Source organism: Alligator sinensis, unplaced genomic scaffold, assembly GCF_000455745.1.
Source record: "Alligator sinensis unplaced genomic scaffold, ASM45574v1 scaffold528_1, whole genome shotgun sequence".
Taxonomy (NCBI): domain Eukaryota; kingdom Metazoa; phylum Chordata; order Crocodylia; family Alligatoridae; genus Alligator; species Alligator sinensis.
Window position 1 is genome coordinate 5,245,520 of NW_005841846.1, and position 14,016 is coordinate 5,259,535.

The 14,016-nt window shown below is 37.5% G+C and overlaps 1 protein-coding gene across 35 annotated transcripts in view; it reads left to right on the top strand.

Moving 5' to 3' along the window:
* The window catches only part of SORBS2 (sorbin and SH3 domain containing 2), a 434,751-nt gene that overhangs the window by 307,189 nt on the left and 113,546 nt on the right, over nucleotides 1–14,016 (top strand). For 21 of the 35 annotated variants that reach the window (XM_025207800.1, XM_025207796.1, XM_025207802.1 and 18 more), the window contains 4 exons: nucleotides 3,834–3,926; nucleotides 6,977–7,003; nucleotides 8,663–8,787; nucleotides 9,736–10,347. In XM_025207800.1, coding sequence (XP_025063585.1) covers nucleotides 3,834–3,926; nucleotides 6,977–7,003; nucleotides 8,663–8,787; nucleotides 9,736–10,347 — 857 coding nt within the window. Of the gene's footprint in view, nucleotides 1–3,260; nucleotides 3,361–3,833; nucleotides 3,927–6,976; nucleotides 7,004–8,662; nucleotides 8,788–9,735; nucleotides 10,348–14,016 lie in introns of all 35 variants that reach the window. The other 14 variants (XM_025207876.1, XM_025207867.1, XM_025207862.1 and 11 more) reach the window with 6 other exon arrangements.

Here is a 14,016-nt window from a genome sequence, read left to right on the forward strand (position 1 = left end):
ATCGACCTGGAAAGATGTGGGCAGTGGAGTCCCACAAGGCTCAGTCCTTGGACCAGTGCTATTCAATGTCTTCATGAGTGACTTGGATGAGGGCGTGGAGAGCACCCTGTCCAAGTTCACAAATTATACCAAATTACGGGGCAAAGTTAACACACCAGAGGGTAGGGAATGGATCCAGGCAGATCTGGACAGGTTGGAAAAATGGTCAAAATGAAATAGGTTGCAGTTCAACAAAGACAAGTGCAAATTGCTGCACCTGGGCAAAAAGAACCACCAGCACACTTACAGGCTGGGAGATGACCTTCTCAGCAGCACAGCGGTGGAAAGGGATCTTGGAGTTATAGTTGACTCCAAGATGAACGTGAGTTGTCAATGTAATGAAGTGATCAACAAGGCTAACCGCACTTTATCATGCATTAGCAAATGCAGGTCCAGGGAGGTAATGCTTCCCCCCTGTGCAGCACTGGTCAGGCCACAGTTGGAGTACCACATCCAGTTTTGGGCACCATACTTCAAGAGGGATGTGGAGAATCTTGAGAGAGTTCAGAGGAGGCCACTTGTATGGTCAGAGGCCTGAAGGCAAGGCCCTACAAGGAGAGACTGAGGGACCTAGATCTCTTCAGCTTTCACAAGAGAAGGCTAAGAGGTGATCTTGTGGCTGCCTATAAATTAATCAGGGGAGGGCAGCAGGGAATAGGAGATGCTCTATTTACTAGGGCACCCCCTGGAGTAACTAGGAACAATGACCACAAATTGATGGAGATCAGATTTAGGTTGGACATTTAGAAAGAACTTCTTCACAGTAAGGGTTGCCAGAATCTGAAATGGGCTTCCAAGGGAGGTGGTGCTCTCCCCTACGCTGGGGGTCTTCAAGAGGAGACTGGACAAGCACCTGGCTGGGGTCGTCTAACCCCAGCTCTCTTTCCTGCCCAGGGCAAGAGGTTGGACTCGATGACCTACTGAGGTCCCTTCCAACCCTAACATTTATGAATCTATGAGAAAGTGATACAACATACCAATAGAGTGAATAGAAGGCACCGATACATGTGCATCGAGGCTGCTCTGATGCATTGTACAGTGTGTCGGAGCAGACGCCATTAATTGAGTCTGCTGGGGTGTGGTAATTACTACACCCCAGCAGACTCCAGCATCATGTGTATCAGCATTCCCATGCTGAAAAATGGTAGTGGATATGCTTTAACTAAAACTCATTTGATGAGATTAATTAAAGTGTCCTTACTGCCATTTTTCAGCACAGGGAGCTCATACATGAGACATTCCAGGCACTTTAATTAGAGTGGCTCTCAGAGTTGCTCTACTTAAAGCTCCAGCCCCCCTCACTCCCCCCCCCCGCCCATTCTCCCAGAGCATGTATATAAATGCCCAGAGTGCCTGACATACCATATTGCTAATATCACTCTTTTGTCTAGCAGGAGTGATGGTTGTTACTTTTCTCTGTAATTCTTTGGGTGGAGTTAGTTAAGAGAGAGTTAGCTAAATAGAAAGAAAAAATGGGAGAAATAAAAGAAGGGAAGCATTCATGGTAGTGTCCAGTGACTGAAATGTAGAATGTATATAAATGCCCAGAGTGCCTGACATACCATATTGCTAATATCACTCTTTTGTCTAGCAGGAGTGATGGTTGTTACTTTTCTCTGTAATTCTTTGGGTGGAGTTAGTTAAGAGAGAGTTAGCTAAATAGAAAGAAAAAATGGGAGAAATAAAAGAAGGGAAGCATTCATGGTAGTGTCCAGTGACTGAAATGTAGACCTTGAAGGAAGAGGTCCAAACCTCTTTTTGTGGGGAGTACATGCAAAGTAGGTATGCAATGCCTCACTGGAGTACTCCTCAGTATAGTCCTTTGAGGGGGTATTTGTGCCCACTAGGTCTTTTTACTAGTGGCAGTCTACATCTCATCTTCCGCATTTCCTGCTCTGAAATGCAAGGAAAGCAGATGTCAAGAAAGACAATAAAGTCTGTATTGTGTTTGATTAGAAGGTATGGCAGCACAAAAGCATTGTATCTTGGACTGTTGGTTTTTACTAATCTAATACAGTATGCTGTCAGTCTTGTGATATATTCCTATGAGAGAAACATAAATATTTATACACTATGGTAATGAAGATGCAATGAAATAAGAAATACTTACTGTATTACTCCTTTAATTCACTTACCAGTAATTCTGAGGTCTGTCATCTTATTTTATTTGGGGGTGGGGGAGAGAGGACAATAATAACATAACTGGAAAGAGTAACATTAAATAACTGCTACAGTGTCATATTTGTCAACATTTTCCAGTAAACATGTGGGCATGATGACCATTTTCTCTTGCTTCACATGAATAATACTAATAATTAATTCCAAGAAATGCATTGATTAGGATTACTATGCTTACTAGATAGCTGAAATCACTCAGGCCTCTGCCTCATGCCATGGGAGAAGAGGTGACTTCAGAAAGGTTTCTGTCTGAGGACAGCAGCACAGATAATTGTCAGTCAGCAGCTGTTTAACACACATGCCACAAGATCCAGTGACCAGTATAGTCTGATATTTTCATTGGAATATCAGAGCCAGTTTACAAATCTTGGGAGTATTTATGTTTACTCTCCCATAACTAAACAGCATGCCACTTTCAAGCCCAATATGATAAATATACCTATTGTAGTGCTCTTCTAAAAATCCTAGCCTGTGATTTTCAAACAGGCACACAGGTGCACACCTCCTCTCAACTTTGGAGCAAAGAGCAGAAAAAAGTTTGATTCTATAAACACACACTTATGCAGACTATTTTCTGCACTGGTTTTATGAATCTGTGACTGGTGTGGTAGGGTATGGTGGTTGCCCCAGAATGAAAAGCCAAATTCCATGATATATTAATTGCTGCCAGTAATGGTACAATGCTGTTGGGCCCAGAATCTTCAGCCCTTGGTCAGAGAAAGGGATAGAAGTTGGAAGGAAATAATTGTAGAAGAAAAGAGGTTTTGTCTCCTTAAACCTCCCATCTGTGGAAGAAAGTGTTCTAAATGCATTATAATACCTTAACAATTTCAGGTCTGGCCCAAACTTTGATCTTGTGATAAACACCCTTGGGAGTAAGCACTTAATCTCGGTCATTCTCCCAACATACTGCTCAACTCCAACTGTCTATAGCTGTAACAGAACCGAAGTTCGGGACACATTAACTGGTTTAAAAATGGTGGAACTCAGTCAAAGATTTGCCCTTTCTATCAAAGGGTGAATGTGTGTTCTGTTCACTACAGATCTAAACGACACCACGTACAGAAAACCACATCATTTGATCGATTCCACCTCCAGCTTTTTGAACATCTGTACCTAGCCTAGCAGAAGAAAAACTTGCAGGTTTTGTTATTCATATTACAAACCAATATTACTGTACAAACATACTGTACCATGCAATAAAGTACAAGCCAGATTTATGAATAGTGTCTTTCTTAGCCACACAATAAAATGATTTGACAGTGCACATTGTTAATGAATGTTGTGCAATATTTCATCCTTTATTTTGATCAGCTATTTGTTCTTAGTTATCAGGTACACATAAGCAGTTTTTCTGGCACTGGAATGCACACATTTGTGCACTTACCAAAGAGTAACTATTCACTTCAGTGTTACCATTACTGTATTCATTATACAGAGCACCTGAAAAGTGTGCTCTGCTAATTTGTGGGATTTGAAAACCTATAAAAATGAACAATGATTCCTAACTGCATGTGTGTTTTCATGTTTGCCATAGCGTACTTGTACCATGTGATATCTTGCATGTGCTTGCTCCTTTTGTCTTGGGCTGTGTCTATATCATTTTGTGCTTCCAGATAGCGGTGGGTGTGCTCGCAAACGTGCTGCAATGTCTGTCATGTTAACAGCTGTGAAGAGGGTTCAAAGTTCTCCAAACCTATTGGCTGCAGGTATAACAACTAACCAATATAATACCACCCTTCAATGGCTTTATGTAATGGCTGAATTGCTGTACTGTTTCTCTGCAAAGATGGGATAAAGAGTAGCTAATATTTCAGTTCTGCTGGCAGCTCTAAGTTATATGGTTGCCATGGTTCCACAATACCAGAATCTCTTAATATAGTTTGCTTCTGAAGATGTCCTCTTTTTTCTGGCTGTATACAGTAACATTAAATAAAAGGTCAAACCGCCTCAGAAATTTTGAAAAGCTGTTTTAATTTAAAAAGAAAAATCTTGCCCATGTCACACATTTTGCCCATGTTCCCATTTGTCTGCTTGTATCCACCTATTTTCTTCATAAGGAAATTATCATGAAGATCTGGTTTTGTTTATTTCAACCATTTTGGAGACTACTGTATTGTCACAAGTAGATTATAGCTGCTGTTGTGAAATGACAGGTCAAAGCCAGTTACATTTTTAAGAAACAAACTTCTTATTTTCAAGAAAATCTTCCTACAAATTAAAGAAAAACAGATAATAAAAAGGGTAGAAAACATTGAGTATGGAGGCAGAACTGTTTGTTAATTAGAGAATAACATTCAGGGTTGGTTTAAGTTATTGGAACTTTAATGTATGTGTATTGGCATCAATATGGCCAAATTTAGTGTAACTTACCTGCTAGGTATAAATAAATGAGGAACCTATCCAAGTGGTATAGTAGCAGCACCAAACAACTGGAATACATAAAGAAGCTCAAAGAATTAGTGAACAAGAGGGCCTAAAATAAAATGGAAGTCTGGCTGAGGGTTTTCCTATTTTCTTTAGTTTTCTTTGGTATTATTATGGTCATTCAACTGGAAACTTTATGTTCAAAAGCCCCATAGGTTACATCTGTAACATTCTTTATAGGATATATACATACCATTTCCCTTGACACCTGGGAACTTATACTGATGTTTCAATATATTTTCAAACCTTCCATGTTTCATGCCACCATATTGAGATTACTGTTACGCTAGCTCATCCTGAAAACATATTAGCAAATTTGATTGAAGAGCTCCATTTGCCCAACTCAGTTTAAGTGTCTGTCAGCAAATATAAATCCCTGTCTTGAGAGAAAAGTACAAGGTTTGCCATATAATTTAATTCCTGGCTGAATGGTACCATGAAAACTGTCAGCCTGAAAATACTTGCTGGAGTATTCAAAAAGCACAGATGAGAGAGAGCATTTGTATTAAATCAATTTTTTCCCTACCTGATCAACAACTTCTGTTGGTTTTTTTACATTTAAATTGTATAGGTTGAAAAAGTTAAAAAATGCAAGGGGATTGTAAATTTTGCACAGATTCCTCAGTTGAGAGTATCTAATCCATGAGGGTAAGAATCCCATTGGAATCAATAGGGCTGCTTGCACAAGTGTTATGCAACACGAATAAGAGTGATAGCATTGGGCCTTTAGAGATTATTGTCTGTATAAATTATAGACTTAATATTATGGGTTTGACATTCTGTAACACGTCCGACAAAGTCAGTATGATTTATTATGGATAAACAGGCAAATTGAGATTTTAAAAAGGTTTTGTATACTGTACTTAGTCCATAAAAGCAGTGATGCTCAATAGTGCCATTTTTATGTTGATAATTTTAGTGGATTGCTACGTATTTAAAAAATTGAAATTTGTTTTAAAAACCCTATAATTCAACTTTAAAATTTTTCAAACTTACTCTGCCTTTAAATCATGAAAGCACCCTGTGTACATGAATGTATCCCGTGCCAATATATTGTGTAATATGGACAGTTACTGTCTTTCTTTTTGAATTGTCTAAGAAATCCTACAGATTCCCACATTCTTCTACCACTTAAAAATCTCATCTCTCCCATATGCAACCTCTTTGTTTTTAAATGAAGCCCTTCCATAAGCTGTTCCATTTCTTCTCATATATAGAAATGAGAAGGTAATAACATTTTAGCATTTATTGTGGGGGAAGGGGGGTAAAAAAAACAATATTCTTTATTTTATTTCCTGTCTGAGGTATCAGTGATTAAATAACAGCGCTGTAACTCTCAGAGCACAATATCATCATCTGTAAAATGTAATTTAATTGAGCAATAAATATGGGTTACCTGTGGTATAATATGCTGAGGTGCATTTAGGTAACAGAGAGGAAAATGTGAATATAGAACAGTTAGCTTGTGTTTTATAGGTCTTTTCCAACTGTGCATCATCAAAGGAAATTTATCAGAACAGTTTCCATATTGTGAAAACTGGCTCTTCTGAGATTATCACAGTTACTATCAAACTTCCTTAACTTAGATTAATTTTTACAATTACAGTTACATCAACTCCTTTAAAATGGTCTGTGAAAGGTTTTTTAATTAAATCCAGAGATAAAGTACTTAAAATAACCTTTCATATCAAAGTACAGATAGTTACTGCTGTGAAAAGAAAATAATGCTGTTATACAGCTTAAATATTTTTTCTGAAAAAAATTGAATAACTTCATTCTGAGAGAAGTCTAATTTATGGTGGTAGAGGCTGACTCATGTGCAATCTATTGGCTAGATTCCCTTGGTAACAACATCTGGTTTAGACTTTTAAAAAACACTGACACACCTATCCTTTAGTCTCTACTAGCTTCTCACAAATAACCCGGTTTAATTTAATTAGCTGGGGACTCACCCTAGTTAGCTGTTTAGGATGTATGCCTTTAGTTATTATGAAAATAAATTAACTTTATGCCAACCAGGTTTTGTCCCACTTTTATCTGTGCAATCCTAATGAATTCATGCAGAGCAATGGTAGAAAAGTAACAGACAGAAATGAAAACATTCACTAAGGTACTGCTCTTAGGTCAAATTGCTTTTTATAAAGTGCATGTTATAAAAATAAGAATGTAGTCCTAAATTCTTTGCATATTTTAAAATCCCAGCATGGTTAATGTAAGGTTGTGCTGAACAAAGAATAAAAAATCAGGCCCAATGTTGTGTATGGTATGCAGATCCCTAGCCAGGAAAATTGGCTAATAAACATTAGTATTAACCTTGATATTTCTTTTTTAGGGCCTGATTCTCAGTCTCCAGATTCAGGTAAATAAAACATATTTTCTCATGCATAAGTATAATAGTATTGTAAGTGGTTGAATAATAGCAATCTTCTAGTCATCCAAATAGACACTAATGCAATATGCAAACCTTATTGATTTTTGCAAAGTACCTTGGGTAAAACCCATAATTGTGATCAGTGGGTGAGCAACCATCTGTCTTAAGTATCAAAACTGTTAGTGTTTTGTCCAGCATTTAGTTAAATATCATGTATGACACGCAGTCGGTTCTGATCATCCTTCAGTGGATTGCATGACAGAGGCTCACCAATAAGTACAGCCCACTCAAAAGCAAAATACAGCATGGCGTAACAGTTTACAGCATCACTACACAACAGTATAGGACAGAAACTCATAACTCATAGTCATACAGGGCTAAAATACTAGGGATGGAAGACCAGATAAGTGTAGTTGAAATACTAAAGTCAACACCTATGCACTGATAAAGAACTGCAATAGAATTTTTGATAATTGTAAGGTCCCCTCTACATGTTACATGTATCACACAATTAACTGATTAATTGCACAATTAATTTAGAATGGCGACATGTGCAAGTAACTATCACACCATAAAAGGTACATCCAGCTATAAAGTTATAGCTGGAAAATGTGTAAAAACTTTATAGATGGTTTATATCCAGCTTTAGTTTGCCTATGTAGCAAAATAGTTATGCCCCTGTGGCTGAGAGGCCCATCAGTTGTTGGACATGTAGCTGTGGGAATTTGCTGCTTGCTGGTGCGAGAGGAGCCCAGGGTGGTGATTAGATCTGCTGGATTCCACAGTCACCTCCTGCCATACTAGTGTGGCACAACTGGAGGCCCAGCTGTGTGGATCACACATCAAATCACATCACACCTTTACCTGAAAATCTAGAGGGACCCTAAGTGACAGCACTTCCAGCAGCACTGAATAGTTTTGGCTATAAACCAACTTGGGAAGAGTACAGCCTTTTTCACTACCACTATTGGTTTCAAAAGAACTGCCAAAGAGCTCTCATAGAGCATACATAACCCTGTCATCCCCCTGAGTACACTGCATGCATATCTCTCTTCCCTACCTATTATCTCCAAGTCCGTTAAATCAGGGATTGTGTTTTTCTGTGTATTTGGACAATGCCTAGCATAAGGAGGAGCAAAAATCAAGAGTTCTGCAATTAAGAGTATCCAGTGATCCAGATTCTCCTGGCTGGCAGGTGGAAGATGAATTCAGCCTGGGAACAAAGGCTCAAAATATTTAAACAGCTTACCAAAGATTGTGGTGAATTCTCCTTCACTGAAAACCTTTAAATCAAGTGTGGTCATTCTAGTGGAAGAGATGCTCTAGCTCAGCACAAGATAACTTGAAGTAGGAATTAATGAATGTCCTAAGGGCTGCATACCCAGGGGCTAAATTAGCCCCTTCTGGCCTTAAAATCTGTGCATCTGTGAATATGAGAACTACTGAATTAACGCTAATACTGATCAAGCCTGACCACTTGAATTTGTCAGATCTGACAAGCTTAGAGCTTGAGAAGCTGTAGTTTACTTATATGACTAATTTAAATGCCTATATTAACAGTAAAAGTAGGAAGATTTTTAATAGTAACATAGATACATAGGAACTGTTTATCAAAAATGTGTTTTTTTCTTTTTTCCCCCTTAAAAGCTTGGAGATCTTATAATGATGGTAGTAGAGAGACATTGAATGGAGATGCTAGCAGTTCATCTCTTGCGGCAAAAGGCTTTAGAAGTGTCCGGCCAAACCTACAAGAGAAAAAATCACCAACTCAGGTAAAACTGCATACACTGTTTCACCCACTGGTATTATACATGAGTAAGCTTAAAGATGTACAATATGCAGATGTCGTGCCCTATGGTGCATTGGCCAGATGTTTTCCTGTCATTAAGTATTGCTTATCTGTACAGCAGCTATAGATATAGTATACACTGCCCAAGGTGTATCTGTGTCTGCTGATTCACAAGCTACTTTCCAAGAGTAAAACTTTCAGTTAATAAAAATAAATTTTAAAAAAAAAGCCTTATGATGGTTTCAGGCTTCAAAGGCTATTGACTAATGCTTTATATTCCAAAGAAAGCATTCTTCATGGAATATGTGATAGCTGATGATAAAGTTTTATTAGATTAATTAGAAGTTAGGTAGAAGTACTGTTCTGCTGATTTTTGCAACTAAATATAACAACTATACTGAACACCATGAAACAATTTGTCTTAATTTAGAAATGCATTTATCTGTCAAAAAAGGATTAAAGTTACATTTGAATAGCACTTGCATTTCTATTTTAATTCAAAAACTTTAAAAGTATATGTGTATAAATGCTACGTATAAATAGCAGCTTGTCAACTAAAATTATAAGAATGCATTTTATGATATGTGAAAAAGCTTTTAAAAAAATTGATGGTAATAATTCTTATACAATAATGTCGATGCAAAGTAAAAATGTATTATCCTGGCCTCTGTTTTAATTGCAATTTGTGCTCTCTATCAACAAATGGATTCTCTGTTTTTTCTAAATGTCAAATTTAAAATTGAGTGCAGTGAAGTGTAGTGGGGATCTGATTCAGTCTTTCTTTTGACTTAAATGATATTTGGGATAAGCTCCAATTCTTTTGTTTAAAATGACAAGCCTAATTCGAGTTACTTTTCCTGCTAACGTTTACTTTCTCTCTGTTTTTCCTTTAATCTTGTTTTGCTGTGTGTGGATGCTTTTGGCAAATAAGGCACCTCAGCCACCCCCTAGAAAAGAAAGTTTTTGGAGAACAGAAATAACTAATCTCAAAACAAACAGAATTAATTTGCAGTCAGTAACAATCAAGCCAACTAAAAACCTTCCTTCAGATACTGTCTACTGTACTAACAAGGAGACTGTCCAGAAGACAATGTCTTCTAAAACATCTAACACAAGTGCACAAACAATCACTAAACCACTGGTCTCAGTCTCCAGTGAAAGCACAAGCACCATAGCTGGCTTTAGTGCTAGTCTTCATCAAGGGCACAGACAAGGGTCTCAGAAACGTAGAATTTCTGCCCTAAAATTAACCCGGACACAAGACCCAACAAATAGCATTCCTTGTAATACACAGCAACAGCCTGAGCCTGTTGAAATGCCAGCATTTCCACAAAGACCTGCCTCACCTACCTATAACTCTGTGCCTGAGATACACACAGCATCTCTTTCCATTCAGATAGCTCCTAACTTTGACAATAAAGCAGAGCCTGAAATCCAAGAACATCCACCTAAGCTTTCTCCAGACACTTCAAAGATGCCTTCAAAGGATATGGGACAAAAGTCTACAGTTCCTTCTTCTGCACAGTCTGCAGAATGCCATGTGGTATATTAAACTTTTCCATCTTTTGTTTTAGACCTTTCCTGCATTGCTTAAACTGTCTGTTTAGTATACTCCCATCACCAAGACTAGAACTTGTGATTTCTGGGTAAAACTACCTGCCACATCATTCAAAATAAAACTGAACAATTAAATATTTTTAAAAGGGAATTGCAGAAAAAAAAAATACTGACCTTAAGTGGGAGGACAGGTTTAAATTACATGTTGGAAATAAATTATCTTGGTCATCATATTGTATAGATGGTAATTATACACAATAGGAAGTTGTATTAGTCAGAGGGAAGTGGCACAGTCCCTAAGTGGCACTCCCTGTTACACAGGCATTGTGCCTCTACCACCAATAGAAGGGAATATTGGGAACTGGTTCCTGTTAGATCTTTGAAATATTGTTGCTTCTATGCTCCTCACCTCTCTGTAACCAAATTTACAGCTTCCCTGTGCACCGAAGATAAGTAAGAAGAGTTATTGTGTCAGCAGCCTCCTCTGTTCAAGAACAGATAAATTGTGACCTGTCTCTTCTAAGTTGTGTTCTTTCCAAATGCATTTATTAAGTCTGAGGTTCTTGTCATATTCATCTCAGGTCTTATGAGTATAAAAGGGTGTCAAACATGAGGGAGATGTCAAAGATGTCAGCTTCTCAGGGACTATGCTTTGGGAGAGGCTGGCATTTTTGGGTGCGCACAACAGAATAATAATAATGGTATCACTTTGTGTAACTGAGTGAATTATGCCCATTTTTAAAAAATGCTTGAGATAGTAAACCTAATTTTCACTGTCTGGCAGACACATGTCCTATCACATACCTGTAATACAGAACACAGAAAGGAAATTATTTCAGGTCACTTTTGGTCATTTCTTTAAAAAAAAAAAAAAAAAGGGTATAAAATATATCATATAATTATAGAGGTCCTTTAGACCTCTGCTTTGTTTCAGTTTTATTAAGCCTTTTTTAAGCTTAGTTCTTATTAGGGACAAGCAGAGATATTTCAGTATTATGGAGATATTATGATTTCCATTGGACTGCAAATCAGTCATAATAATTTAACATGCAGTTTACTGCATAAAATACATGCAATGTACATGAACTATGCACATCCATGAACATATTTTTCCATTAAATAAGGACACATACTATATACAATTTCACTGTATATCATCATAGTTTGTTACAGAGGATACATATTAAACAGTTTGCTTATTACCTCTTAACATCTGGAAAACCTACCACTGAATGCTATTACTGCTGTTGCTAAATATATGTGATATTTCCTTGTATCATGTCATTATTTGCACTTGCTTTCCACTTTGTGAAACTTATTTCAACATTCAGAGTGGAAGTTTTTAAAAAATAGTAGCTTTTTCCAGTAGTTGTACTGGAATTAAAACCTAGATCGAAACATTGCTAAATAAGGAAAGTCCAGACCAAAACTTTGCAGCTCAGGCTAAACTATTTTTTAAAATGAATTCTTTGCAGAGACAAGCTCATAGGAAACAAAGGCATTCAACATTATGCATTGTTATTTTATAATTCTACAATTTTATAACTCCTCCTTATTATGGACATTTCAAGTTAACATATCCAGTCAAAATTATATAGGGTACATGCAAAACTGATGGGATTCTGAGAGGCATAATCAACATTATCTTTTGCATATTTAATGATCTAGCTGATATTACAAACTTGTCTACTAGTCTGTATGTGATACAGAAATCTATTGAAAGGAAAAGACTATTCTAAAAAGGAAAAGGACTACTGGAGGAAGATAAAGTATACTAAAGGAGTTGTTTTCAAGATTTTTCTCAAATTTCTCTACATTATGGTTGCATCTACATCTTTTTGAAGTAGTAAAGCATGGTGCAGTATGGGCAGCTACTGCACCATGTGCACAGCACATAGTTACATTTTGCCACTATGTTGCTGTAGCAGCGCGCTATACCCAAGGAGCATGCCACTACGGCAATGTAGCTGGTGATCACATGCAGACACACATGATCACTATGTCACCGTAACGTGCCATATGGCAATGTAGCGTGTTTCTAGGTCACCGTAGGGCAATGTGTAGATGATCTCTGAGAGAAATACATTACACTTAATATCAACTTCAGCAGGCCACTAGGAAACATATAAAACTTTCTTGAGACATCAAAGATCCAAAAGAGCAAGCTAGGTTTAGACTGTCTTTCACAGGACTTAGTACAGAACTAGTCTTCAACAAATTATTTATAATAATTAATGATCGAATACCAAGACAGGTATGGTTTAGGCAGTGTTTCTCAGCCGGTAGCTAATGACCCAAAAGTGGGTTGCAAGAATATATGAAAGGGTCACAAACAAACTTTAAAAATGGATTCTCCTTTATAGGAGAAAAACATGGCTTTTCCCTTGCAGGCTGCCAGAGTTCCAGCCTGTAAAGGGCTGCCCCTGCCCCATACCTGCCTCCTGCCCCACACACTGGGGGGCTGGGGCCTGGGGGCAGCAGGTCATGAGTGAGGGGCACTGAATCGGGACTGGCCATCAATGTTTACAAAAGGGTCCTGGTACAAAAAAGGTTGAGAACCACTGGTTTAGAGTAGTCTATCTTTGACAGTAAAGCAGAGCCTGAAGAATTTGGCATCGTCAGTTCTGGATCACTGCTTTTCACCATGAGGTAAAAATGCCAACATCTTCATTTCTTGGAGTCAGGGCAATATTAGTAATTTGGTGGCCTCACTGTTTCAGTTATAATTGCACTGTTTATTGCTGCTGATTTAGAAAGATTTTCATCCAAATGAGTAAATTCAATTCAAGTTCAATTCATGTGACACCAACAGTGAGGAAATTGTGTCAAGTCCAGTAATGAAAATTCTGCTGTCTCCAACATCTGCTATAGCCAAATACAGGGATTACAGGAGACAAGCAGGTGTTTAGACTTTTAAGTGTACATGATGAAGCATGCTACCACATGTTGAAAGATGTGTCAATGTGGACAATACAAATAATAGCCTGACAAATTTTTCTCCTCTATATTACAATACAAGTATTCCTTCTGTCCATCATCTAAGGCCCCACATACATTTATTTAAATAAGTAGAAGAGTCTCTTTTAAATAGAAGAGTCTCTTCTACCCTGTTGATCAGAGTACTATTCCACTAATTAACAAATGTATTATCCTGAAATAATCTGTTTACACCCATGTGATCCAAAGTATTTGTCCAAAATATAATAATCAAAGTGACTCAGAAACATTTACCTTCTGTTTTCCTAGAAGCACTGAGAGAAAAAGACTGATTTTGCAGCATTTTCTAAATATTACAACCTGGTCTATATGGGCTGACAAAGAATTGAGAATGAAAAGCAGTATTCTTTCATGGTCTGATAATTCTATTCTTTTCTGCCACCTTCTTATTTCATGGTGAGGAGAGTCAGATATTTGTTAATTCTTGATTAAAGTGATGAAAAGTAGGGCTGACCCCCCAGGGACGGTTCCAGCTATAATCAGCTTTTCAAAGTACATTTACCTATTGATCTCTTGCCTGCAAAAGTTTGGTTGCCAAATCCATCCTAATTTTCAAGATTGGAATAATTTCTAAATACTGTTGTGAAAAGAATGCTTGGCATGGAATCAGACTGAATAAGCTGTCTGAGTTTTACCAACTGTGCATAGTAGTGCCTGT